Raw genomic sequence first — 26104 nt, forward strand, 5'->3', positions numbered from 1 at the left:
ACTTCCGTGAAACAAAGCTCTGGTTGTCAGACAATGGATGGTCGTGAAACGTAAATGTATTCTGCAGTTTTATTTTTAGACTGGTCGATATAGAAGGTGCTTTTGAGATGCCCGTCCTTCACTCACTGAGTAGCCTCCCTCACGTTTTATTGAAGATCAAATATTAATCCTGCAGTTTATAGGGAGATGGCTTTATTTTACCCCCAGGCAGGCCCATGGCCTCTATCTGGTCTGCAGTGAAGGATAATAAATAAGCCCATTTTCCTCTGACACACTTTTGCATTTATTACCATTTTATACACTTCCCTGGAGTGTTTTACAACATGAGGATAATTTGGATATTTCCCTAATGTATAATCTAAAACTACACTTTTGCGGAATTAGTCTAATGCCCCTCAGAATAGTATTGAGATGTTAGAAGGGATGAATGTTGGATGGATTGAAGATAAAAAAAAAAAAAGTTCAAGCAGAGGTCTGGCTTTGTATATTTTTGTCATATTTCCTCATTGGTTTGATTATCTGGGCAGTGAGTTGGAGAGGACAAATCAGCACTGTTAAGCCTGATTCCGCTAGAAACACTAAAGTCACCCTGGAACTATGTGACCCATAATAAGTCCTCCACTATAACACAAGGCATCCTAGCCTGGTCCCAAATCTGATTGTGAAGCCAACAATGTTTGGCATGACACTGAGTAGAGTTGCACATTTTGGGGAATATATTCAGAGTTGGAAACTTTCTGTGGGAATTAACAGAAATATATATATATATATATGCAAATTAATATTAAAACCATTTAAATGTAGATGTTTTTTGCATTGGTTATGTTTACCATATCATATGGAGACATAAACCTTATCATAAGTAGACATAATTGCAAATTATGAAATCCTTCCAATATAATTTTTTTAAAACAATTTAGTTACAAATTGAACTTTAATTAAATGAGTTGACTCTTCACATGGGATTATTTCACTGAACAACAAAAGGGAATATTGAATGATCCATCGCATCTCCCAAAAACGTTTTCAACATACATCTGTAAAATGATAGTCTAGAAACTAAAGCATTGGTTGTCTTCCTCTCAGGCTTCCATGTCTTCTCCCTGGTCCTCCTCAATGTCCACCTCTTGAACATCAGAGTCTGAGGCCTCATCTTCACTGTCATTTTCCAACCTTGTTGAGGATGGCTCAAAAAGCCTCAAATTTGCCCAGATGGCCACCAATCTTGTATTAGTCAGTTTGTTGCGTGCTTTGGTGTGTGTTCCCAAACAAGGACCAGTTGCGCTCTGAGGCAGCTGATGTTGGTGGGATTTGGAGGATGTTGGAGGCAACAGGGGAAGGAGCCTCGTATCCACAAAGTCCCTTCCACCAGGTGGCTGAGATATTTTGGCACGACTGCCATATTGCATCTCCATCCCAAAGCCCTTGCTTGGAAGTGTACTTTGCCAGACTGCCAAGAACCTTGCCCTCATCCAGGCCAAGGTGGTGAGACACGGTAGTGATCACACCATAGGCCTTGTTGATCTCTGCACCAGACAGGATGCTCTTGCCAGCATACTGGGGTCCAACATGTACGCTGCGGCGTGTATGGGCTTCAGGCAGAAGTCTTCACGCTTTTTGATGTATTTCAGAACTGCAGTTTCCTCTGCTTGGAGCAACAGTGAAGTGGGCAGGGCAGTACGGATTTCTTCTCTTACATCTGCAAGCAGAGTCTGAACAACAGACAGGATGGCATTGTCTCCCTCAATCTGTGCAATGGCTACTGCTATAGGTTTCAGGAGTTTCAGGCTGCTTACCACTCTCTCCCAAAATACATAATCCAGGAGGATCCTATTGATGGGAGGATCCTCTTGATGGGGCTGTCCATATCAGCAGACTGTGATATGGCCTTTTCTTGGAGAGACTCCTACCCCTCCAGGAGAGTGTAAAACATGACAACACCACCCCAACGGGTGTTGCTGGGCAGCTTCAGTGTGGTGGTCATATTCTTCTCACTTTGCTTGGTGAGGTAGATTGCTGCTATAACTTGATGACCCTTCACATACCTAACCATTTCCTTGGCTCTCTTATAGAGTGTATCCATTGTTTTCAGTGCCATGATGTCCTTGAGGAGCAGATTCAATGTATGAGCAGCACAGCCAATGGGTGTGATGTGAGGGTAGGACTTCTCCACTTTAGACCAAGCAGCCTTCATGTTCGCAGCATTGTCTGTCACCAGTGCAAATACCTTCTGTGGTCCAAGGTCATTGATGACCGCCTTCAGCTCATCTGCAATGTAGAGACTGGTGTGTCTGTTGTCCCTTGTGTCTGTGCTCTTGTAGAATACTGGTTGAGGGGTGGAGAAGTAGTTAATTATTCCTTGCTCACGAACATTCGACCACCCATCAGAGATGATTGCAATAGTCTGCCTTCTCTATGATTTGCTTGACCTTTACTTGAACTCTGTTGAACTCTGCATCCAGCAAATTAGTAGATAAAGCATGTCTGGTTGGAGGGGTGTATGCTGGGCGAAGAACATTCAGAAATCTCTTCCAATACACATTGCCTGTGAGCATCAGAGGTGAACCAGTTGCATACACAGATCGAGAAAGACATTCATCAGTATTTCTCTGACTACGTTCCTCTATTGAGTCAAAACAACTTCTGATTCCAGGAGGACCATGAGCTGTTGCTATCAATTAGGTGTCTGAGTCATCATTTTCACCTCTGACAAAAGTCCCTCTACTTCTATTTGAGGTTGCTTGTTGTGAGCGCTGAGGGAACTTTATGCACTTGGCCAGATGATTCTGGATCTTTGTTGCATTCTTCACATGCTTTGGCACATTATTTGCAAATGTACACAGTGTTTCCTTCTACATTAGCTGCAGTGAAATGTCTCCACACATCAGATAGTGCCCATGGCATTTTCCTGTAAATATTTTTTTTTTTTTAAATACAAATCCATGTACAGATAAATAGTTAAGCAGTTAGATTAAACAACTCCTTTTGTAAGATAAATGTTTTCAAATGAAACATGTATGGAAACAGATGAATTAACACTTCTCAGTTAGCAGGCTGAAGCAAGTTAAAACCCACATAGTAGCAAAAACTAATTAGCAGAAATGGTTAACAAGTTAGAAATGATTTTAACACACTTTGCTGTAGGCTACTATTTACTAGTTAACAAAAAATCATGTATGTCATATAAAATATATTCATCCCACCCAGTATTGTAATCAAAACCTACCAGAAAGCATGTAGTCCTTGGCTCAGACAGTATAGTAGTGTGGGCTCAATAGCATCTCATTAGTGTGCAAGATCTTGAAAATCAGCTGTACATGTGATGGAAGAGTGCACTGTGCATGCAGAGGGTTTCAATTCCATTGAATTGTGGCATATTTTGGTTAAACTATCCCCAAGACCAAGAATTGCCTTGTGTATCCCACATAAAAGGTTCACTGTTATAAGCTAACTTTTTTTTAAATGAATTTTAAGCAACATTTTCAATTTCCCGAATTTAACTTCCCATGGAAAATTTCTGGAAGTTTCACGGAAAGTTTCCGACCCTTTGCAACCCTAACAGTGAGTGATAAGGAGTTCGTATGATAGCACAAACAGACTGGCTGGCACTCAGGCTAGAGTTATCCCTCAGTGGCTCAGTCTCAGCATAATGATAGTACACTTCACCTTACTAATAAACTTTATGATGTGTTAATTAAGTTCATTACTTTATGTAGGGTAAAGCCCTGCTCAGGAATGCATTTTAAAACCGAACCCTACCTATGCCCTCGACGTTCAGGCCCTACCCTACCCAGGCCCAATTTGCTTCTGGCAAATGTAATCCCGGCCCTGCCCGAATTGCAAAATAACTTCCTCCATTAGTATGTCCATTAGCGGCTCTTCTGTCTGTCGCTCGCTCCCTGCGCGCAGCTCGCTCTGCATGCGCTCTGCTCATGGAGACTTTCTCCATTTCCTCCTTCGGATTCCTAAGAGAGTGATAGCAAAAGACTTAAAGTATTCATAATGTCTTTAGCTATGCATAATTTATATATGGCAAAACATTTTTGGGAAGTTTGATAACATGACGATTCCCACTTCCTGACTCTAGACCTTTGGGATACTGTTCTGCTTGGGTCCACAACAATGAAGGCTCTAAACACCTCATGCTTGTACCCAGTCCTCCCCATCAGGCTACAGGTTACAAAAGGTGGCCACCCGATATACACGAGCGGTGGCCTTAATCAACTGTACCTCATCTTGAGGTAAATCTGCACTATATACACATTTGAACATCAACACCTTCAGAAGGTGATATCCCAGCAATGCTAACAAGGTAACCCCTGCTACCACTAACATTGTCCATGATGCATACTTCAAGATACCCCTCATTTGCTCCATAGTCCAGTTCCATGCTGTTACTATAGCATCCTTCAGTTGCTGACCCTACAGCGACTGACTGCCTTGAGAATAGCAATTGCATTGAATCTGTCTCCTGCTCCCGATCTCCTATTGCCCTTGTGGTTCACCGATAGATCTAGGACTGAATCTTTCAGATACTCCCTACCTGTCTCCCAACTCCTACCTGACTTTCTAGCCACTGACATCCTATGTTCTGCTACATTTGGTATCTGTGGAGAATACTTCCCTGTGTTCAGGTTAGATACACAACTCTCATCCCAAGGCCGATCTACACCCCACCCCTTTGTGAACACCCTCGTTACAGTGTAAACTTTGGGTCCCAACGGTTGGTAAGCAGCCACCTTCTGACACTTTCCTTTTACTGTCACTCGGTCCCAATCTTCTGGGAGATAAGTGTTTGCTGGTGGTTAGGAATGGGGAGAGATTATTGGCGTTGTAAGAGTATCCAACCTTACAAAACTCTGTCACATGTTTCTTAATCACAAGAGATATGATGCTATTATTACAGCAAACTTCCCTTCTGGTGAAGTGGCTTCCTGTATACGGGGATCTGTAGCTAGTCCTTCTGGTGAGGTGGCTTCCTGTATACGGGGATCTGTAGCTAGTCCTTCTGGTGAGGTGGCTTCCTGTATACGGGGATCTGTAGCTAGTCCTTCTGGTGAGGTGGCTTCCTGTATACGGGGATCTGTAGCTAGTCCTTCTGGTGAGGTGGCTTCCTGTATACGGGGATCTGTAGCTAGTCCTTCTGGTGCGGTGGCTTCCTGTATACGGGGATCTGTAGCTAGTCCTTCTGGTGAGGTGGCTTCCTGTATACGGGGATCTGTAGCTAGTCCTTCTGGTGAGGTGGCTTCCTGTATACGGGGATCTGTAGCTAGTCTTTCAAGAGCTGTACATTCTTCGATGAACCACTCACTGAAAGTTGACAATAGTGTCTGAAATGATAACACCATCTCTGCTACTCCCACCATGATATGGGTATGCGTGACGTTCAAGTTGTCTTCATAGTAGTTTCTATATTGTGCACCGTTAGCTGTCCTTCCTCTACTACGAGCTATCCCCTGTATTACTATACAGAGGCGTGGTATCGTTCTCCCAGAGACTCGTATTACCCACTTCCTTAATCTATGAGCCACAAGAATCTCCGGCCCAGTCATATTCAATTCCACTTTCCCAATTCCCTGTAACGTTAACGCCTTGGTTTTTGGGACTGCATAGAATGCACTGATATCGGTCCTGCCAGAATCTGCAACTAACACCCTTATGGAAACATTCTGTCTCAGACACAGGCCACCTATGTACTTTGCCTCCAGCCACAAATACATTTGCACATAGATCATTCCATCTAACCCATAACACGTTAATCACTACTGCTAGTCCACTTATATAGTTATAAAAATATTAAAACGTGCTCAAGTCAGTCAGTTTCCAACAATTCTTGTCTGGAACAATGATCACTCACATGTTCCATACCACCTAGAAAACCTATTGACTTGAACAGGGAAGAGAGAGAGAATACATGTTCAATAATTTCACACCACCCTTGATGAGAATGAGATTTGGGCAAGGACCGTCCGGTTCTGTGCCAATGGGATGCTAGATCTTCCCTGGGCTCCAATGAAATTTAGTTTCCTGTTGGTTATCCCACTCACTTTTACCCAGTCTTCATCCTCGGGTGTCAAAGCAAGACTCGGACTACGAGTAATTCATTGGGCTGTATAATCCAGAAAGCCATATATCTTTAACATTAGGATTCTGATAGTAGGGGCTTTGTTTTACCTTGCTATGTTTTTAGTTTTTTTGTTGTAATTATAGCTTTTATTTCCTTTCACGATATAACAACCGTGCAATTGAATTACATTTGGCATTAAACAATAACTTGACAGACAGGAATAAACCGTGCATTTGGAATGCACCCTGGCCCCGCCCCGCTACAAGGCAGCAACGTAATGTGTAAAAAGTTAAGGGGCATTAACACCCCCCGAACACACCGCACACACAACAAAGATAGAAAAGGAAACAAACTTTTCATTTTTCACCCTCCCCATAACAACTATTACAACAAAAGGACAAACTAAACTAAGAAAAAAGGTCGTACCTCTACCAGTTGTCAATCAGGCCATTCCAGATTGTTTTCTCTTTCTATCCTTGAGAGAATGTCCCCAGATGTCAGAAAAGTTATTGGGTTTTCCATTCATTTTATAAATCAATCTTTCATATGAAGCTGTTTCAATAGGCTATAGACCATTTCTTATGAGGGAAGGTCCTTCTCCCTCCAGTGTCTCAGTATGACTCTTTTGGATGTGGTTAGAGCAACTTTTAGCCAGTTTAAACATGAGCTTCTCAGTCCATCAATATCCTTAGTGATATTCAGTAATAGCAAAGCAGGATTTGAAATTATTGTTGTACCCAGAATATCCCCAATCTTTTCCATTACATTCTGCCAAAAGGTATGTAAGCTTGGACAGTCACAGAACATACGGATCATGTCACCTGTACTTGACTGACATCTTCAGCATCGACTGGATTCTATCAAACCTATTCTGTTCAACCTCAGAGAAGTCCAATAAATCCTATTGAACACTTTAAATTGAATCAGCTTGGACCGGGCATCTCTCATAGGAGGAGCGTCTGTTGTACTGTTATATTCCTCCTCTCCAAATGTTACCTCCAGGTCTTTTTCCCCATACGGCCTTTAGGCCCATACAAGTATCATTAAATCCACCTATAAGGTGGCAATATAAAAGCCCTGCTGTATGTGGTAATTTGCAAAGGATGTCTATCGTAACACTATCAGAATGTACTGGGAATTTGTTGTTCTATCCTACCTTAAACATACAGTCTCTAAGTTGGAGATATCTCCAAGTCTTGTTTCTGTAAATTATACTTGGACCTTAGTTCTTCAGAGGTAAGTGTTTCTTGATATAGACAACCAATGTTCTTTATCCCCTTTCTATACCAATCTTTCCAGAAAACTGTGTCCCCCTATTTTCAATTTAGGGTTGTTCCATAAAGACACCGAGCTTGTCAAGAAAGGCAACAATCTCGCCATCTTGTGACTCTGTCTCCATCTATTTTTAGTATAGGACATTATTGGATTCTGCAGTCCCACTTTTTGTTGACTCAGATAATCTGATTATCCATATGGGGCATTAAGTTCCTCTTCCATGTCCACCCAAATTGGCCTAGTCGAGTTCTCAATAGAGCGAGAGAGCCTATTTGGGCAGCGACAAAGTCTTCTTGATATAATTGCATGTTAGGGAGCTTTAATCCTCCCTTCTTAGTTTTTGCCTGTAATCTCGCTAGTTTCATCCTGGTGGCCGTCTTGCAAAGATGACTGCAATAGCACAGCGCAGAATGCTCAGAGAGGTTAAGAAGAATCCTAGAGTGCCAGCTAAAGACTTACAGAAATCTCTGGAAGATGCTAACATCTCTGTTGGCGAGTCTTCAATACGTAAATCACTAATCAAGAATGGTGTTCATGGGAGGACACCATGGAAGAAGCCCCTGCTGTCCAAATAAAACATTGCTGCACATCAGAAGTTTACAAAAGTGCACCTGGATGTTCCACAGCGCTACTGGCAAAATATTATGTGGACAGATGAAACTAAAGTTGTGGTGGTTGGAAGGAACACACAACACTATGTGTGGAGAAAAAAAAGGCACATCAAAACCTCATCCCAACTGTAAAGTATGGTGGAGGGAGCATCATGGTTTGGGGCAGCCCCAAATGATGTTGGTGTTGTGCCTTTTTTTCTCCACACAGTGTTGTGTGTTCCTTCCAACCACCACAACTTTAGTTACATTTGCCTCAGAGCCTGGACAACTTGCTGTCATCAACGGAAAAATTAATTCCCAAGTTTAGCCTTACATTCTCCTGCAAAATGTCTTTATCTGTCCGCCAATAGAAGCACAACAGAAGTTAGGTGATGCAACAGGGCAACAAACCAAAAGACAGAAGTAAATCAACAGAATGGCTTGAACAGAAGAAAATAGGCCTTCTGGAGTGGCCCAGTCAGTCCTGACCTCAACCCGATTTGAGATGCTGTGGCATGACCTCGAGCGGTTCACACCAGATATCCCAAGGATATTGTGTAACTGAAACAGTTTTGTAAAGAGGAATGGTCTGAAATTCCTCCTAACTGTTGTGCAGGTCTGATCCACAACTACAGAAAACGTTTAGTTGAGGTTATTGCTGCCAAAGGAGGGTCAACCTGTTATTAAATCCAAGGATTCACATACTTTTTCCACCCTGCACTGTGAGTGTTTACACTGTGTTCAATAATGACATGAAAACATATTGTTTTATTAGTTTAAGTAGACTCTGTTTGTATATTGTTGTGACTTAGATGAAGATCAGATAAAATGTTGTGATCAATTTATGCAGAGATCCATGAAATTCCAAAGGGTCCACATACTTTTTCTTCCCACTGTAGATACCATCTGGAGTCACTATCGCCATAACCTTGAGAGAGGACAGACCAAAACAAGTTTAAGGCATTTCTGATTCAGGAAATGCAGACAAACTATTCACCGTATGAATAATTATTAACTGGTAACAGGTGTAGGATCTGTGTCTACCTTGTTTTTGGTGCTGGCTCCTGTTTCACTGATTCGGACTCTCTAGTTTGACTGTGAATCGTGGTGAGTCCTGACAACAACGCCAACTGTTCTGAACAGAGTAAAAACTCAAATGGATGACTAGAAAAAAAGCTCAAACCAAGTTCATTCACCCACTGGGTCAAACAGCTGTAAAGACAGACTTGTTTACACAAGCACGTATATTTATACCCTTCTACTAGGAGTCAACTCCTTGCACATCTAGATAGCCAATGCATCTCTGTTGCTGGTCAGGAACGTAATTGGTTCCTTTCACTGGTGTAGTCATGGCCTAACCTCCTGCTAGAACCTTCGTAGGCATGTAAGTACTACCACCCGTTTATTTGGTTACTCAGCCCTGCACCTTAGAGGCTGCTGCCCTATATACATAGACATGGAATCACTGGTCACTTTAATAATGGAACACCAGTCACTTTAATAATGTTAACATACTGTTTTACTCATTTCATATGTATATACTGTATTCTATTCTACTGTATTTTAGTCAATGCCACTCCGACATTGCTCGTCCTAATATTTTGTTTCTTAATTCCATTCTTTTACTTTTAGATTTGTGTTTTGTTGTGAATTGTTAGGTACTATTGCACTGTTAGAGTTAGGAACACAATAATTTCTTACACCCGCAATAACCTCTGCTAAAAATGTGTATGTGACCAATAACTTGATTTTGAAGTGTGTGTGTGATGGGACTATTCCTTCTCACTTCATCTGACCTGAGCTTGCACTGAATTCCTCACTCCTCACTACTCTACGACTGTCCAACCTTTATCAGTGACTGAAACCAGACTGTTGCCTTTTACCTTCCTCCATAGGATCCATGAGATTCAAACAGGTTATTGTTAACAGAATGTAAACTTCCTGCCTCCCACCCTTGTCTCCCTCTGTAACTTTCCATACACCTAATTCTTATCCACCCTCCTTTGACCCCAACATATATTCATGTAAAGTAATCAATAAATTCTAGTATGGTAACATGAATAAGTATATTTCAAGCTAGAAAAAAACTGTTGACCGAGAGTTGTCTGTTCTTTCGACCAAGCGATTGGTTTAAATTTTAAAAAGGATATTTTTCCATATATAGACACACCGTTTGTTTGAATAAAATCAACTATATGTAGGCTACTGAGCTTGTCTGATGCTTTAAGCACTGTGATTTAAAAATGAAAACAAACAAATTACTTAAGAGGGAGCCAGAGATCAATGAAGCCTAACCAGAAGAAAAAAAACCTGGTCCGTTTTAGTCCACTCACAGGCGTGAATCAGATAGGTATCTTGTGTGTCATAATTTAAAAAATATATATTTGCCACTACTCGACTACAAAAATCTTGGTCGACCAACAGCCTATCTACCAAACAATCGACCAGTCGACTAAATGGGGTCAGCACTAATCCATAGCAACAGCTCCACTGGGGCTGCTCTGCTCAATGATGAGATATGTTATGAGCATGAGAAAATGGCTCCGATTGAAAATGTTAGTGGTACCCAACTTCGTAATGAAAAAACAGGCCCTACCCAGTCCTAACCCGATGTATAATGTCGGGGGTCGGGTAGCTCTAATATAGGGTATCCACCCTCTCTGCCCAGAGTGGTTGAAATCACACTGTGGTGATGAAATTTCACTTCCTTATGTTATATTAAAAAAAAGTATTCCCTGTGGCTCAGTTGGTAGAGCATGGTGTGTGCAACGCCAGGGTTGTGGGTTCGATTCCCACGGGGGGGCAGTACAAAAAAAATATATATAGTAACCATTTTTTAAAAATGCATGTATTCACTACTGTAAGTCGCTCTGGATAAGAGCGTCTGCTAAATGACTAAAATGTAAAAATGTTATAAAATGCATTTTACCAAGACAAATATGATTATTCATGTTCTGAATCGTTCAGTGGGTATCTTTCTCTAACATATCATTAACATTCTATCCAAAAAGTCAGATTTCGTAACCTAATACATCCGATAATAAGTACCGAGATCTGACAGAGCAGTACCGCTTTCTCACAGACACTTTTGAGGATTTGACATGGTCATGTGGTCGTCTGCGAAGTTGTTTCCTCAGGTCAAAAATGCTTTGAAAATAAAAAGCTTGCAGTACGCTCTTTGCTCCATTGACATTTCACAAAGATATTGCTTGTTTTTTGGGAAATCTTTGCGAAAGAGCAGGAATTTCACATTAATCTGAAGAGCGTATACTAAACTGAAAATACTATGTCATGTCTCAATCGATATCTATCTTACCTTTTTTTTTTTTGTCCTCCGGATTTGAGAAGAAAGATGACCAGTTCAACGGTGAGCCTGTCAGTTAGCCTTAATTCTCCCACTGCATCAAGCCTAGCTGACGCAATGCTATTTTCCAGATATTTTAGATTTCTTTTTTGACCCCTTTTTTAAAAAAAATTCCTCCGGCCTCCATTGATTTAGTCCCCCTAATTTTGGCCATCCGATCCTACAATGGTAAAAACTCCAATAACTTTGGTACGGATTATATGTATACTTTGGTTTTCTTAAAGGAGTATATACACAATTAACAATTATTTTACCCATTGGACAAAATATGCGTTTTTGATTGGATACCCTACTTCTTGAGTAGTTCTGTTATACTGTCCTCATTAATGAACAATGTTACTGTATATGCTGGTGTGTATGTCTGATTCTCTTCAATTGTGCTATGTTTCAGAGGCACACGGCATCGACCCCCAAACCCCCGTCCTCCATGGTGGATAAGAGGTCCAGTTACACAGACCTCACTATGCCAGGTGGGTACAACGCTGTCTTCATTCATATCATGTAATGGTTGTCCAACAAAACAGACATATTTACATTTGAGTTATTTAGGAGACACTTATCCAGGGAGTCAGTGCATTCACCTAGTTTAGTAGGTTACCTCACTGCACCATGACCTCACAGATGAACACCACAAGACCGAAAGAAGTCCGTCTGGATGTCCATGTATAGCTAGGAGGTTGGAATAGTAGAGCGGTGTGTAGCAGACGGGGATGGGAGATTGACCTCTATTTTCAGTGTCAGGTGTAAAAATGGAAGAAGGGCCACAGGCACTGCAATCACATGAGGTTCATATAGCAGGCACTGCAATCACATGAGGTTCATATAGCAGACACTGCAATCACATGAGGTTCATATAGCAGCCTTGTGCAGGCAGCCATCAGTGGGGAGGCCACAGGCTCAGACAACAGGGCTTTGCCCTAAATGGCATCCTATTCCTCCTTTTTATATAGAGCTCTATAGGCCTGGTCAAAAGTAGTGCATTTAATAGGGAATAGGGTGCCATTTTGGATGCAGACAAGGAGTAAAAAGAGCATGCCACAGTGGATTTAGATGCCTGTTCACACACCTCTTAAGAGCCCCCGTTGCTAACTCAGCTCAGACTCAGTTTTTCCCCTTAGGTTGGCACAAAAGCAGCCAACTGTGAGCCTCACAAAGCTCTACTTTTGTATTTAGGAAAAGTCTGTTTGCATTAACAGGTATTCATGTAATATCTTGGGCTCTGAAGTGTGTTTATTTACTGGCTGGATGATTTTATGGATCAGAGTTATGACTTGCCCTCTGCTTCAACCAACATACTTCCATATTTAGTTAATTTAAGGGTCCATTTAGAGTACTAGGGACTGTGTTCTCCATCCCCAACAGCAGATCACCTGCTACGGGCCTCGCCTGGGACCCCCTCTTCCCTCCAGAGGGTCCCCAACATGGACTCCAAGTCCCTATCAGGTGTGTGTTTACTATATGCACCTGTCAGATTCTGTATCATACATTTGTGACTGTGCTGTGCTCCAAATTACTTTATTGTGGCTTGATAGTGAAAGTAATGTGATTGTGGTGCAGATAACACTGTGGTTAACTACTTCTTCAGTCATCACAGTGACCCATGTTCCAGTAAGTGACCTTTCTCCTGTCTTGTCCCCAGTGTCACGAAGGTGCAGTGAGGAGCTGAAGAGGGACATGTCTGCCTCAGAGAACACTACCTCAGCCTCCCTCATCACCTCCTCCCCCCAGCTCTCCTCCCTTTCCGCCGCCGCCTCCTCCTCCCCCACCGCCTCAGTCACCCCCTCCACAAGGGGACGCTTACGGTATGGACTCTCTCTCTCTGTGTCTGTGTGTGTGTGTGTGTGTGTGTGTGTGTGTGTGTGTGTGTGTGTGTGTGTGTGTGTGTGTGTCTGTGTGTGTCTGTCTTAGGGCTGGGCCTGACCCCCCAAAAATCTTTGTCAAAATGATTAAAAGTTTTTAAAGTATTTTTCCATATGTGTTTCAATAAAATCAACTATATATGCATTCAGCTTGTCTTATTCTTTAAGCATACTGTTTGATGAAATAAGACACAAATTAGTCAAGAGGGAGCCTGAGATCAAGATAACCTTGTCCTGACCATTCTCCTCCTGCTGGCGTTAGCAGATTCTGCCCTTACTTCCATGAAGTTCCTGGTAATGGGCTACACGGGGAGTCGGCAGCCTTTCTCATGTGAAATGCCAATGTATCTTGCCATTTCTGCTGATCTGTGTGCCAGTTCTGGTTTTCATATGCACATTTTGGTGGTACAGTTTCTTTTCATTTAGAATGTCTCCATATCTCTAAATCATTGTCATGTGGTTAATCAAAATTCTATCCAAATCTAAATGATACAAACCTTTTGCTATTGCCAAGTATGTAAAAATTGCCTACATAAAGCCAACAAATAAAAACATTGCAGCCTGCAGGTAAATATCCTGATAAAAAAAAAAAAAAATCCTATAAGTCACATTGGCTACACATGGCCTGTCTGCAATGAATTTGTAACATTTGTATTAACTTGGATCCACCTGAAGCTCACTCTACCAAACTTGCAACAGCCCTAGTCTGTGTCTCTATCTCTGTCTCGGTCTGTGTCTCTATCAGTATCTGTGGATGTCTATCTGTCTGTGTCCAATCTCCCTATGGCTACTCTCCTCTGCTCTACAGATGGGTATATCAGTAATTAAGCGAAGTGGCAGATAGACTAGACAATCAATCAGAGGCATGCGGGGTGTGAACTAAAAATTCCAGGTAATTCAGGAGAGCATAACTGGAAATCCAATTGACTGCAACCATATATTGAGCGCTGACAGCGCACACTGCTTTGAATGGTTGACAGGCTCGACTAAAAGGACTTTCCTCCTTTCACTATCTCCCTCTCATTCCTGAACCACCTCTCTAATGCTCTGTCCCCCTCTTTCTTGATCTATCTATTCCCCTCTTTCTCGATCTTTCCCCTGTGTGTGTGTGTGTGTGTGTGTACACTACCGTTCAGAAAAGCAAAAACATTTTTTGTCCATTAAAATAACATCAAATTGATCAGAAATACAATGTAGACATTGTTAATGTTGTAAATGACTATTGTAGCTGGAAACGGCTGATTTTTAATGGGATATCTACATCGGCGAACAAAGGCCCATTATCAGCAACCATCAGTCCTGTGTTCCGATGGCACGTTGTGTTGGCTAATCCAAGTTTATCATTTTAAAAGGCTAATTGATCATTAGAAAACCCTTTTGCAATTATGTCGGCACAGCTGAAAACTGTTGGTCTGATTTAAAGAAGCAATAAAACTGGCCTTCTTTAGACTAGTTGAGTATCTGGAGCATCAGCATTTGTGGGTTCGATTACAGGCTCAAAATGGCCAGAAACAAAGAACTTTCTTCTGAAACTCGTCAGTCTATTCTTGTTCTGAGAAATGAAAGCTATTCCATGCTAGAAATTGCCAAGAAACTGAAGATCTGGTACAACGCTGTGTACTACTTCCTTCCCAGAACAGCACAAACTGGCTCTAACTAAAATAGAAAGAGTGGGAAGCCCCGGTGCACAACTGACCAAGTGGACAAGTACATTAGTGTGTAGTTTGAGAAACAGACGCCTGCAAGTCCTCAACTGGCAGCTTCATTAAATAGTACCTGCAAAACACTAGTCTCAACGTCAACAGTGAAGAGGTGACTCCAGGATGCTGGCCTTCTAGGCAGCTCAGTTTCTCAAACTAGACACTAATGTACGTGTCCTCTTGCTCAGTTGTACACCGGAGCCTCCCACTCCTTTTATCTATTCTGGTTAGAGCCAGTTTGCGCTGAATTATAGAAGGATTATTTTGTCCACAGCTTGACTTGCTAGTCGGTGAATGCAGGGGATGAACAAAAAAATGTATAACACATTGTATTTTTTAGGTTTTCATTGTCACGCTGATGTGTTGTAGATTTTCCTCTTCTGAAGGGTGCACTGAGGTAGTTTGTCAGACACATATAGCTTAGTGATAGACACAGATATAGCTTAGTGCTGGACTGAAAAGCAAGCTTAATGGAGAATCTCCTTTGACAATCCTTTTTAGTCCAAGATCAGGCTAAATATGTGTCTGTAAAACCGCCCCTATGTGTCTGATCATTCTTTCTGTTCCTGTGTTCTTTCATGTCCTTCTGTGTGTCCATAGGGAGGAGAGAAAATACGCCCTGTCTGCACTGGCCAGGGAGTACGGGGATCCAAGAGGAACGCCCTGCTTAAGTGGTGCCAGAAGAAGACTGAAGGATACCTGGTAATGACCAACAGGGTGGGAGAAGGGTGGAGGGTACAGGCTAGCATAAGACACACGTGCATGCACACACCAACTTAGGCGACTTACTTACTCCATCCCATTGGACAATGTTTGGTTTCTCTCAACAGGTTTAGATGCAGGAAAGAATATCAGATCATTACCGTTACTGTTTTGATCAGTAACGCCTTATGCTCTCTATGGAATAGCTGCAAACACAGATGGTAAACGCTGTGTTTCCTTCCTGTTCGTTTCCAATCAGTGCCCCTTCCTTCTCCTTCCAGGCTTTTAAGATGTTTACCCACCAGGCAGCATTAAGGATGCCCTGTGTAGTTACCATGGTAGCAGTTAGACTTTGCCCTCTCCAGGAAGTGTGCCAGACTTCGCCATAGTCCCGGCCTCTCCTCTGCCAACTTGACCTCTCCTCTTGCTGAAACTCTGACGGTATGGGAAAGGGCACGTTGGCACAGATGGGCATTGTGGGAAACTGTGTAGGGTAAAAGAAAAATAGAGGATTATAGTCTGTTGTAGCACAAGCGTTCTTAGCCGTTCAGTTTGGGAAATAGTATCAAAGGCCTTGTCTTCTATGTTAAATTGCCTCTCTACTTTGTCGTCTTTTCTGTTGGTTTCTGGCAGGGGCAGTCCCCTGTCTCCTCTCTAAATCGTAAATGTTCTCTGTCTCTCTCTCTTACCCCTTTTTGTCATTAACTACAGTACTCCTGAAAACAATGTGTTCATTACCTGTGCTCTGGTGCTGCTAGGAGCCATGCTCACTGTAAACACACTGCTACCAGCCAAGCCTCTCCTACCGTAGCTCAGCCCTGTTTTCCCACAGATTATACCTTCATGTTTTCTACTGGGCTCGTCCTGTTGCTTTTACTCTCCAGCTCGAGCCATCGTTGGTTCATATATATTTTTTTGCCAACTCCCGTAAAGCAAGGGGATGCAGAGAGAATACCTACCTTCAACCTAGCACATATGTATATGTTCCTTGTTGCTAAGTTTGTTTGCATTTTAACAGTCCTTTCTCAAAAGTTTCTGTGTGGAATAAGGTTCTGAGGAAAAGATGAGCTTTAATAACCAGTGTTGTCACTAACTATGGTGAGCCAGAGTTTCTTTGCCCGCAGCATGTGTAGTCCTGGCTTCTCTGATAATTGACACAGGTCCCCTGTGACCCTTAGTAGCGAGTTGAGGACTGCCTCGCTGTAGACGGGGACTGCGTCCCAAATGGCACCCTATTCCCTATATAGTGCACTAGGGGGTGAGAAGGTTGGGATGGGGTTACTGAGTTTCCATCGTCTCTGGTAGAGGAAGCTGTCATCTAACATACCTACAGTGCATTCAGAAAGTATTCAGTCTTATAGGCTGACCACACGCGAGCGTTGCAAAATAAATGTAGGGATCTATGTTATTCAATTATTGCACCCACACTGCTCGCGCATGTCAACGAGCGTCTGCGTTGCCAAGGGCTAAAATGGAACTCCTTTCTATTTCTGAAGCAGATCACGCTGCAAGTCCTGCCTCTCCCATCTCCTCATTGGTTTATAGAAGCAGGTACCCACGTACCATCTCCTCATTGGTTATACCCACATGGGTGATTGAAAGACGAACTGTGTTGCCGGTCGCTGTAGTAATACTATGAAAGTTTACATGCCAATCACCATATAAGTTCAAAGATGAAAAAGCCTGGAAGGAAGAGAGATGACAAGAAACGATTTGGTTGACCGTTTTATGTGTGGATTAATTGTCAGAGTAGAGGACCTTGTGCATTTCAGGTAAAATAACTACTCAATGTTTATATACCAGGACAAATTAGCTAGCAACAGCAAGCTAGCTAAATAGGACAAATTAGCTAGCAAGTGCAAGCTAACTAGCTAAATTGCCATAAATGTTCAATGCTTTTTGACCTGTTGCCAAATTAATGTAATTGGTTCAGAGTTTGTTTTGATATTTTAACCTGTGTGTCATGATCGCGTTTGGTGTGGGGGACAAAATACATTTATGCACGATGGCGCAGCCGGTTTGGGTTCCATGTTAGACTATTTCCACATTTTGTTACGTTACAGCCTTATTCTAAAAATAAATTGCATTCGTTTCTTTCCCTCAATCTACACACAATACCCTATAATGACAAAGCAAAAACCGGTTTTCAGAATTTTTCACATTTATAACAAATTAAAACTGAAATATCACATTTACATAACTATTCCGATGCTTTACTCAGTACTTTGTTGAATCACCTTTGGCAGCGATTACAGCCTCGAGTCTTCTCGGGTAAGACGCTACAAGCTTGGCCCACCTGTATTTGGGGAGTTTCTCCCGTTCTTCTCTGCAGATCCTCTCAACCTCTGTCAGGTTGGATGGGGAGCATCGCAGCACAGCTATTTTCAGGTCTCTCCAGAGATGTTCGATCGGGTTCAAGTCCAGGCTCTGGCTGGGCCACTCAAGGACATTCAGAGACTTGTCCCGAAGCCACTTCTGCGTTATCTTGGCTGTGTGCTTAGGGTTGTTGTCCTGTTGGAAGCTGAACCTTCGCCCCAGTCTGAGGTCCTGAGCGCTCTGGAGCAGGTTTTCATCAAGGATCTCTCTGTACTTTGCTCCATTCATCTTTCCCTCTATCCCAGTCACTGCTGCTGAAAAACATCCCCATAGCATGATGCTGCTGCCACCACCATGCTTCACCGTAGGGACGGTGCCAGGTTTTCTCCAGACGTGATGCTTGGCATTCAGGCTAAAGAGTTCAATCTTGGTTTCATCAGACCAGAGAATTTGGTTTCTTATGGTCTGCGAGTCCTTAAGGTGACTTTTGGCAAACTCCAAGTGGGCTGTCATGTGCCTTTTACTGAAAAGTGGCTTCCGTCTGGCCACTCTACCATAAAGGCCTGATTTGGTGGAGTGCTGCAGAGATAGTTGTCCTTCTGGAAGGTTCTCCCATCTCCGCAGAGGAACTCTGAAGCTCTGTCAGAGTGACCATCAGGTTCTTGGTCACCTCCCTGACCAAGGCTTTTCTCCCCTGATTGCTCAGTTTGGCAGGGAGGCCTGCTCTAGGAAGAGTCTTGGTGGTTCCAAACATCCATTTAAGAATGATGGAGGCCATTGTGATCTTGGGGACCTTCAATGTTTCAGAAATGTTTTGGTACACTTCCCCAGATCTGTGCCTCGACACAATCCTGTCTCGGAGGTCTACGGACAATTCCTTCGACCTCATGGCTTGGTTTTTGCTCTGACATGCACTGTCAACCTTGGACCTTATAAAGACAGGTGTGTGCCTTTCCAAATCATGTCCAATCAATTGAATTTACCACAGGTGAACTCCAAGTTGTAGAAACATCTCAAGGATGGTCAATGTAAACAGGATGCACCTGAGCTCAATTTCGAGTCTCATAGTAAAGGGTCTGAATACTTATGTATTTCTGGTTTTTATTTGTAATAAATTTGCAAACATTTCTAAACCTGTTTTTTCATTGTCATTATGGGGTATTGTGTCTAGATCCATGAGGATTTGTTTTATTTAATCCATTTTAGAATAAGGCTGTAACGTAACACAATGTAGAAAAAGTCAAGGGGTCTGAATACTTTCCAAATACACTATGTGGGACAAGAATAAGAGTCTCTTTCCACAGGACTTTCTAGAGAGAGACACACACATAGTGTTTGGACGCACGTGAGGTGTGTGCATCCCAATTGAATGGCATCCATCCGTGTGGAGCATTAAAAAGGTTAAGCCAACCGAACATGAATTCCCCCGACCTACCGTACCTGGTCATAACAACAGGGCTATAAAGGCCCACACACACACACACACACACACACACACACACACACACACACCAGTCGGCCCTAAATGGCTTCCCGTTGTATATTATGTGGGTTAGAGAGGGGAGCCGTGGGATGCAAGTCGATGGAGATAAACTTGTCCACTAAGCAAACACACAGTGATAAAGTAGTGAAGCTAGTACAATGGAGTCTTTGATCATCTCTCACTTGAGTGCAAGTCAGTGTGAAGAAACACTAGTGTGCTAAAACAAGTACGTTCTTATACTTCCTTTGAAAGACCACAGTTTGCATCATCTACTGTTGTTGACAGCTGTTGGGGATGACATGGTGAAACATAAGAATAGCCTCGGGCTCAGTGTTTCCTCTGCAGTCTTTTGTTGCGCTGCACCATGGCTAAATCCTATAATATAGTTAATTATATAGTTGAGCTGACAGCCGCACTGTTTCACTATGCTTTTATTCATCTAGAAAGAGGGCAATATTTTATTAATGTAGTAGTGTTTCCCCCTAGAAAGCTATGACCTTTGGCTTTCAGCTGGAATTGTTTATTTATGTCGGAGAAAAACATTTCCAACCCATACGATCTAGTACTCAATAAAACATATACAAATATGATGGTATGATAAAAATTGTGAATGAAGCCTTTTTATTCTTTATAATATGTCATATATATATCTATATCTGTTTTAGGAACATCTACCCCAAATATTTCACCCTCTTTATTACTTTACCAAACATATGACATTAGTGATAGTCAAAATCTGTTACATTTCTGAACGTCTCAACATTTGGGCCACTGTGACTGCCTCCGACGTAAAACATAATGAATAAAAAAACAGACAACCCCATAGTAGAATAGTTTATCTATTTCCTAGCCGGCTTGTTGTTGTGTGTTATATGCAAGATAAATATTAAGGCGCATTCAAGTTGCGAGTGCCATAGGGAAGGAAACATGCTTTCTGACATGCAGTCAATAAACATCTATTCTTAATCCCATCACGTCGAAAGAAGCCGTTTTTAATGGCCATTGTTAAAAAGAGGGGAATCTCAGCTTTCCACTTCTAAATATACTCAAACTTCACAATTTAGCAGCGTCATGATTAAGCATGTTATACCGCTCTGCAATTCACCATGAGTGGGTAGGGGAGAGTGAGGCTAAATGTAACAGATCAATCGTCGGGTAACTTGGGGGGTAAAATGTCCTCCAATCTTTTCTTTGAAAATTGTGATGAGACCGATGCATATTTTGAGTTGAGCAAAAATAGTGGCAACCAGGGAAAGTGTTGGAGGGAAAAATGGTGACATGAAGGGGCAACTCAATATTAATGAAATGTTCCTAATGTTCAGAATTCTGTGCATATTCACTGTTTTGGGACATAAAATGTATAAATTTGACGCTAACTAGTTAAAATATCATATTTGGGATCTACCTAATGATTAGCAGATGGGCAACCCAATGCTTCAGCCTATTTATTTATAGCCACTATGCTGCATCTGTTGGGGTACAGGTAATAATGCTAATTGCTAATAGCATACCTGATAATATAGACCATGCACCGGCTATATGCATACCATGGTCCAACATGTTAAAATCATTTTACCAATATGTTGTTGGACACATTTCTGGAGGTGGAATTTCTATTTTAGATGGAGTCAGCAAAACAACCTCTTCTCCAACTGCTACACATTTCTCTAGAGGAAACACTGCTAGGGCTGCTATTAGAGAGCCTTTACTGTTATGCTCTTTCTCTCCTCTCTCCAGAACATTGATATCACCAACTTCAGCAGCAGCTGGAACGACGGGCTGGCCTTCTGTGCTGTTCTCCACACCTACCTGCCTGCCCACATCCCCTACCTGGAGCTCTCCAGCCAGGACAAGGTGAGATAGACCCCCTCAGTCCACGGACCTGAAAGTTCTTAGTGTGGAAATTATATACATGTAGTTCGTTCATCACAAATGTATTTTCTCCCTTTTTTCCTTCAGAAGCGAAATTTCACACTGGCTTTCCAGGCCGCTGAAAGTGTCGGGATCAAGTCCTCATTGGTTGGTGTCCGAGCTAAAATGAACTGATATTTGACTACCACTCAAAAGTGTAGAATGAAATGACCAAGATGCTTTATATGGCTGGAGGGGTGAGAGAGACGTTCCCATATCCCTTCCTCCCCTTTGTAAGGCTTGACTAGAAAGACTGGGCAACAGAAAGACAGGGCTGATTATATAGTTCAGCAGCAATGCATACCAACAGTCATAGATTGGCTGTCTGGAGCCTGTGAGGACTGCCCATAAAATATGTGCTCATGGCAAGCAGCTACAGCTGACTTAAGAGCAGTGTCACACCAAGGCCAGTTGACTTCAGCTTAACAAGAGACAGACTGGGTTTCATCTGTGGGTGATCCACTCCAGAGCGCTGACAGGGGGAGGAGATTTACTATTAAAACAAAAAACACATTCTCTCTGCGTCTTGCCTCTTGTCAATTTTACAACCTTTTAGATATTACATTATAATTTAGCTTCTTTTTTTTTTTTACAACCAAATCTCTATTTGTGATGTAAATTGCATGTTATAGAAGGGTCCCGGCACTTTTTTGAGAAACTTAACCTAACCTGTGATTCAGTACAGGGGCTCTGAATAAACATGAACAAATAATCCAAAAACACCAAAATACCTCCTTTCAGAAACAGAAAAGCTCTCAATATAGTGATGCGGGTGTTTAGATGTTGTACACCACATTGTCATTCCGAACATTATCCACAACGTGTTATTCCATTTTGTTGTGACGTGAGCGATACCTCTCTGTCCATTCTAGCAGCAGGCAACACGGAGAATGGAACAGTTGGATAGGGGGAAACGGCGCGAGTCGCACATATGGAATATAACATTGCGGATGAGGTTTGGAAGGACACAATTCTCCTTTAAGAAGATGTAGTAACACCTCTCCAACGTTCTCTGGTGGAAGGTATTGTGATGTTACTCCTAGGCCAAGCAATGGGCCTAGGAATAAAGTCAGAACTTTATTCCTCACGGTCTCTCACTGACAATATTCTAAACACACAATTTGCAGTGAAAGAAAGTATGCAGTGTGATGCGCATTTTGTACTGCAACACATCTTACATGTGTCTTTCTCTCTCAGGACATTGGAGAGATGGTGCACACAGAGAGGCCTGACTGGCAGAGTGTGATGACCTACGTCACTGCCATCTACAAGTACTTTGAGACGTGACCCATCTTCAAGCCTGAACACCTCGCTTGCCCACACGCACGTGTCCAGCCAGGGCTGTCATCGCAACACTGGACAACCTTAGAGCAACATCAGCCAATGCTACCTGCGAATATGTCTGGGACCCTGAGTTCTACCTTAAGCTGCATCACTTAACTTCACCAATATATTCCATGTTTACACTGCAATGTTCTACAAACTCTTGGCTTGGGATGCTCATGTGGCTTCTCAGTTTGATTGAATTCGTCAGACTAGGCTGTGGATAGACTGAGGCCATGGGTTGAACTGTCCTTCAACTTTCCCTGGGTCAGTGACTTCCTGTATACTCAAGTCTTCTGGCCTCTTGACCCCAGTCCTATGTCCTACTGTCTGCAGTAGCCTACACCATCATTACCTCCAACTTTACACTGTAGTTCATGTTTAGCTAGCTGAAACAATGTGTATGGTTTTGGATTTGGAATACTGCGGAGAACAGGATTGCCTTTTTAAAATGCCTTTGGCTTTGTCCATTTTGTCTCTTCGCACAATGACTTGAGGGTAAGTGTGATTTACCTGACTGACAGAGGGTCCAGCTTAACTGTAGCTGTTCTAACAAGGCTGTTTTAGCCCAATGCTTTGCTGTGATATTTATTCCAAAGAGATAATAACTTCATACGAATCAATGCCATGTTTGTCTCTTGTTTTTGCCAATTATGACAATGAGCATTGACCCATTAGGGATATTAATAATACATAGTGCTTTTTGAAGGACCCAAAGTCAGAGTTCAATCGCATTGACGTCTTTTACGCCAGTTATTATTTGTCTCAGTCCGTTGTGTCCAAACTCTGTAAGCGTGATGGTTGACCACCACGGCCAGTCTCTGGTTTTACAGTGAGGTCCCTGTAACACACCCATCCATAATGGTTGTACAGTGAGGTCCCTGTAGCACACCCATCCATAATGGTTGTACAGTGAGGTCCCTGTAGCACACCCATCCATAATGGTTGTACAGTGAGGTCCCTGTTGCACACCCATCCATAATGGTTGTACAGTGAGGTCCCTGTAGCACACCCATCCATAATGGTTGTACAGTGAGGTCCCTGTAGCACACCAATCCATAATGGTTGTACAGTGAGGTCCCTGTAGCACACCCATCCATAATGGTTGTACAGTGAGGTCCCTGTAGCACACCCATCCATAATGGTTGTACAGTGAGGTCCCTGTAGCACACCCATCCATAATGGTTGTACAGTGAGGTCCCTGTAGCACACCCATCCATAATGGTTGTACAGTGAGGTCCCTGTAGCACACCCATCCATAATGGTTGTACAGTGAGGTCCCTGTAGCACACCCATCCATAATGGTTGTACAGTGAGGTCCCTGTTGCACACCCATCCATAATGGTTGTACAGTGAGGTCCCTGTTGCACACCCATCCATAATGGTTGTACAGTGAGGTCCCTGTAGCACACCCATCCATAATGGTTGTACAGTGAGGTCCCTGTTGCACACCCATCCATAAATAGGCTGAACAACACAGGGAGCTGACCTGATAAGCTAACAGTTTAGGCATTAAGGTAAAAGCACCACTTACTGTTCAGCAAATCCTCCCTGGTTTCAAAGCACAACAAGGGGATGTGAGGCTCTTTACTTAAATGGAATGTGTTTAAACCTTCATCGATGCCATAGAAACCACCATGTTTCAAAACCGTTGGGTGTACTACACACAGTAAAGTCCCTTCCTCCAGCACAGGGAAATCATATTAGCTATGCATGTTCCCACACATGGGAAAAGCTTACAATCCTCATTTGCTTTGAAATAGTTAAATAAGTATGTATGAGAACTTATGAGTTGTGTTTTTGGTACATTGGAATATTCTCCTTATACTGAGATACCATGTGAATATTTCATAACATTTTGTTGCTCATAAAGGCATCTGATAAGGTTTCCACAGCTAAGATGAGCTACAGTCATTTAAATGGTACTAGTCATTGCCAGGAATCAAGGCTAATAGACAGTGTATAAAACATTAGGAACACCTTCCCTCGGAATAGCCTCAATTCGTCAGGGCATGGACTCTACAAGATTGGCTTGTGGAGTCCATGTTGGCTCCAATGCTTTCCACAGTTGTGTCAAGTTGGCTGGATGTCCTTGGGGTTGTGGACCATTCTTGATACACAAGGGAAACTGTTGAGCATGAAAAATCCAGCAGCGTTGCAGTTCTTGACACAAAACAGTGTGCCTGGCAGCTAGTTCCATACCCTGTTCAAAGTCAGTCAAATATTTTGTCTCGTCCATTTACCCTCTGAATGGCACATACACAATCCATGTCTTAATTGTGTCAAGGCTTAAAAATCTTTTAACCTGTCTCCTCCCCTTCATCTACACTGATTTAAGTGGATTTAACAGGTGACATCAATAGGGGATCATAGACTGACCAGGTGGATCCAGGGGAAAGCTATGTCATGGAAAGAGCAGTTGTTCTTAATGTTTTGTATTCTCACTGTAAAGTAAACGTTCCAGTTAGGGTAACTTGGTGTAACACGCACTCTGCCTGTACATCTCACAGGAACCACTTCATGTCACAATTTTTCCCCAACACTTTCCCCTGGTTGTCACTGTTTCTCAACAAAAAAGTTATATTGGTCTCATCACAAAATGATTTTGAGGTAGGGTGACGTTTTACTCCCCAAGTTACCCTACAATTGATCTGTTACATTTTGTCTCACACACCCCCTATGTACTCATGGCAAAGTGGTGTAACTCCTTACACGAACACTATGGTCATGATTTTGTTAGGACACTGGTCATGTTTTGGTTAAGTTGGTGTTTGGTTTCTACAGTTCCTGGTTTGCACCTTGTCATATGTTATCTGATGAAATGGACTCGCTCATAAATGAGAATTGGGCTACATTATAAAGGTCACTGATGTCTCGCTGTAATATAAATTGGATCAAAAGTAGACTGAGCATAGCTAGAGCTTGTTATGTACTGTATGGGAACACTTCTCAAAGTAAAGAGTTGTCAGTCCGTCCTAGCTAACAGTAGGCAGGATGCCAATGTATTCTTATTTCCTTCTCCCCTCCTTTTATAGCTCCACTGTTTAGTCAATGATTTAAAGACATGCTCTGGTACTTCGGTGACTAATAAGTTGTTTTTTTTAAACCTCCCGCTTTGGGCTGGATGTGTCAATGTGTAGTTCATACATAATCTATGAGCTGAATTACTCTCTTACCTCAATTAACCACGAAATCCGTCGTTTGAAAGTGACTGTTTTCTAGAAGCTGTGCTGTTATTTTTTTTTTCCTGCATTTCCTCCCACGTGGGCCAGCACCCTAGCAATTCAGGTTCCAGCCAATGAGATTCAGCCCCTTGCCATTTTAAATGACAGCTAGCAAGAATCACACAGAGCGAGAACGAGAGAAATTACGTGGTGCACAATCTGCCGATGTGATGCAGTAAGCAATTTTCGGGGGACCACTTTTGGCTCGTGGGTGCTACTTTTAGAACTACTGGCTAAAAAGTACCGGAGAATCCCTTTTAAGGTACCTGGGCTCATTTGACCATGGTTGA

General features: G+C 42.4%; 1 protein-coding gene and 1 long non-coding RNA gene across 2 annotated transcripts in view; one reads left to right on the forward strand and one right to left on the reverse strand.

Moving 5' to 3' along the window:
• Positions 1-23882, forward strand: part of LOC123744694 (cytospin-A-like) — a 37207-nt gene extending 13325 nt beyond the window's left edge. The window contains 8 exon segments of the mRNA XM_045724283.1: positions 11688-11766; positions 12659-12739; positions 12936-13098; positions 15456-15496; positions 15499-15557; positions 21094-21210; positions 21316-21375; positions 22465-23882. Coding sequence (XP_045580239.1) covers positions 11688-11766; positions 12659-12739; positions 12936-13098; positions 15456-15496; positions 15499-15557; positions 21094-21210; positions 21316-21375; positions 22465-22554 — 690 coding nt within the window. The 3' untranslated portion in view covers positions 22555-23882.
• Positions 8601-25900, reverse strand: LOC123744696 (uncharacterized). Its single transcript, XR_006771099.1, has 4 exons — positions 25767-25900; positions 15892-16041; positions 8977-9067; positions 8601-8860 (listed from the first exon to the last, which is right to left on the reverse strand). It is a non-coding gene; the product is annotated as an uncharacterized lncRNA (long non-coding RNA).
• Between the last annotated feature and the right edge of the window lie 204 nt (positions 25901-26104).

Source organism: Salmo salar, chromosome ssa09 (genome assembly GCF_905237065.1).
Source record: "Salmo salar chromosome ssa09, Ssal_v3.1, whole genome shotgun sequence".
In the NCBI taxonomy this organism is placed as follows: domain Eukaryota; kingdom Metazoa; phylum Chordata; class Actinopteri; order Salmoniformes; family Salmonidae; genus Salmo; species Salmo salar.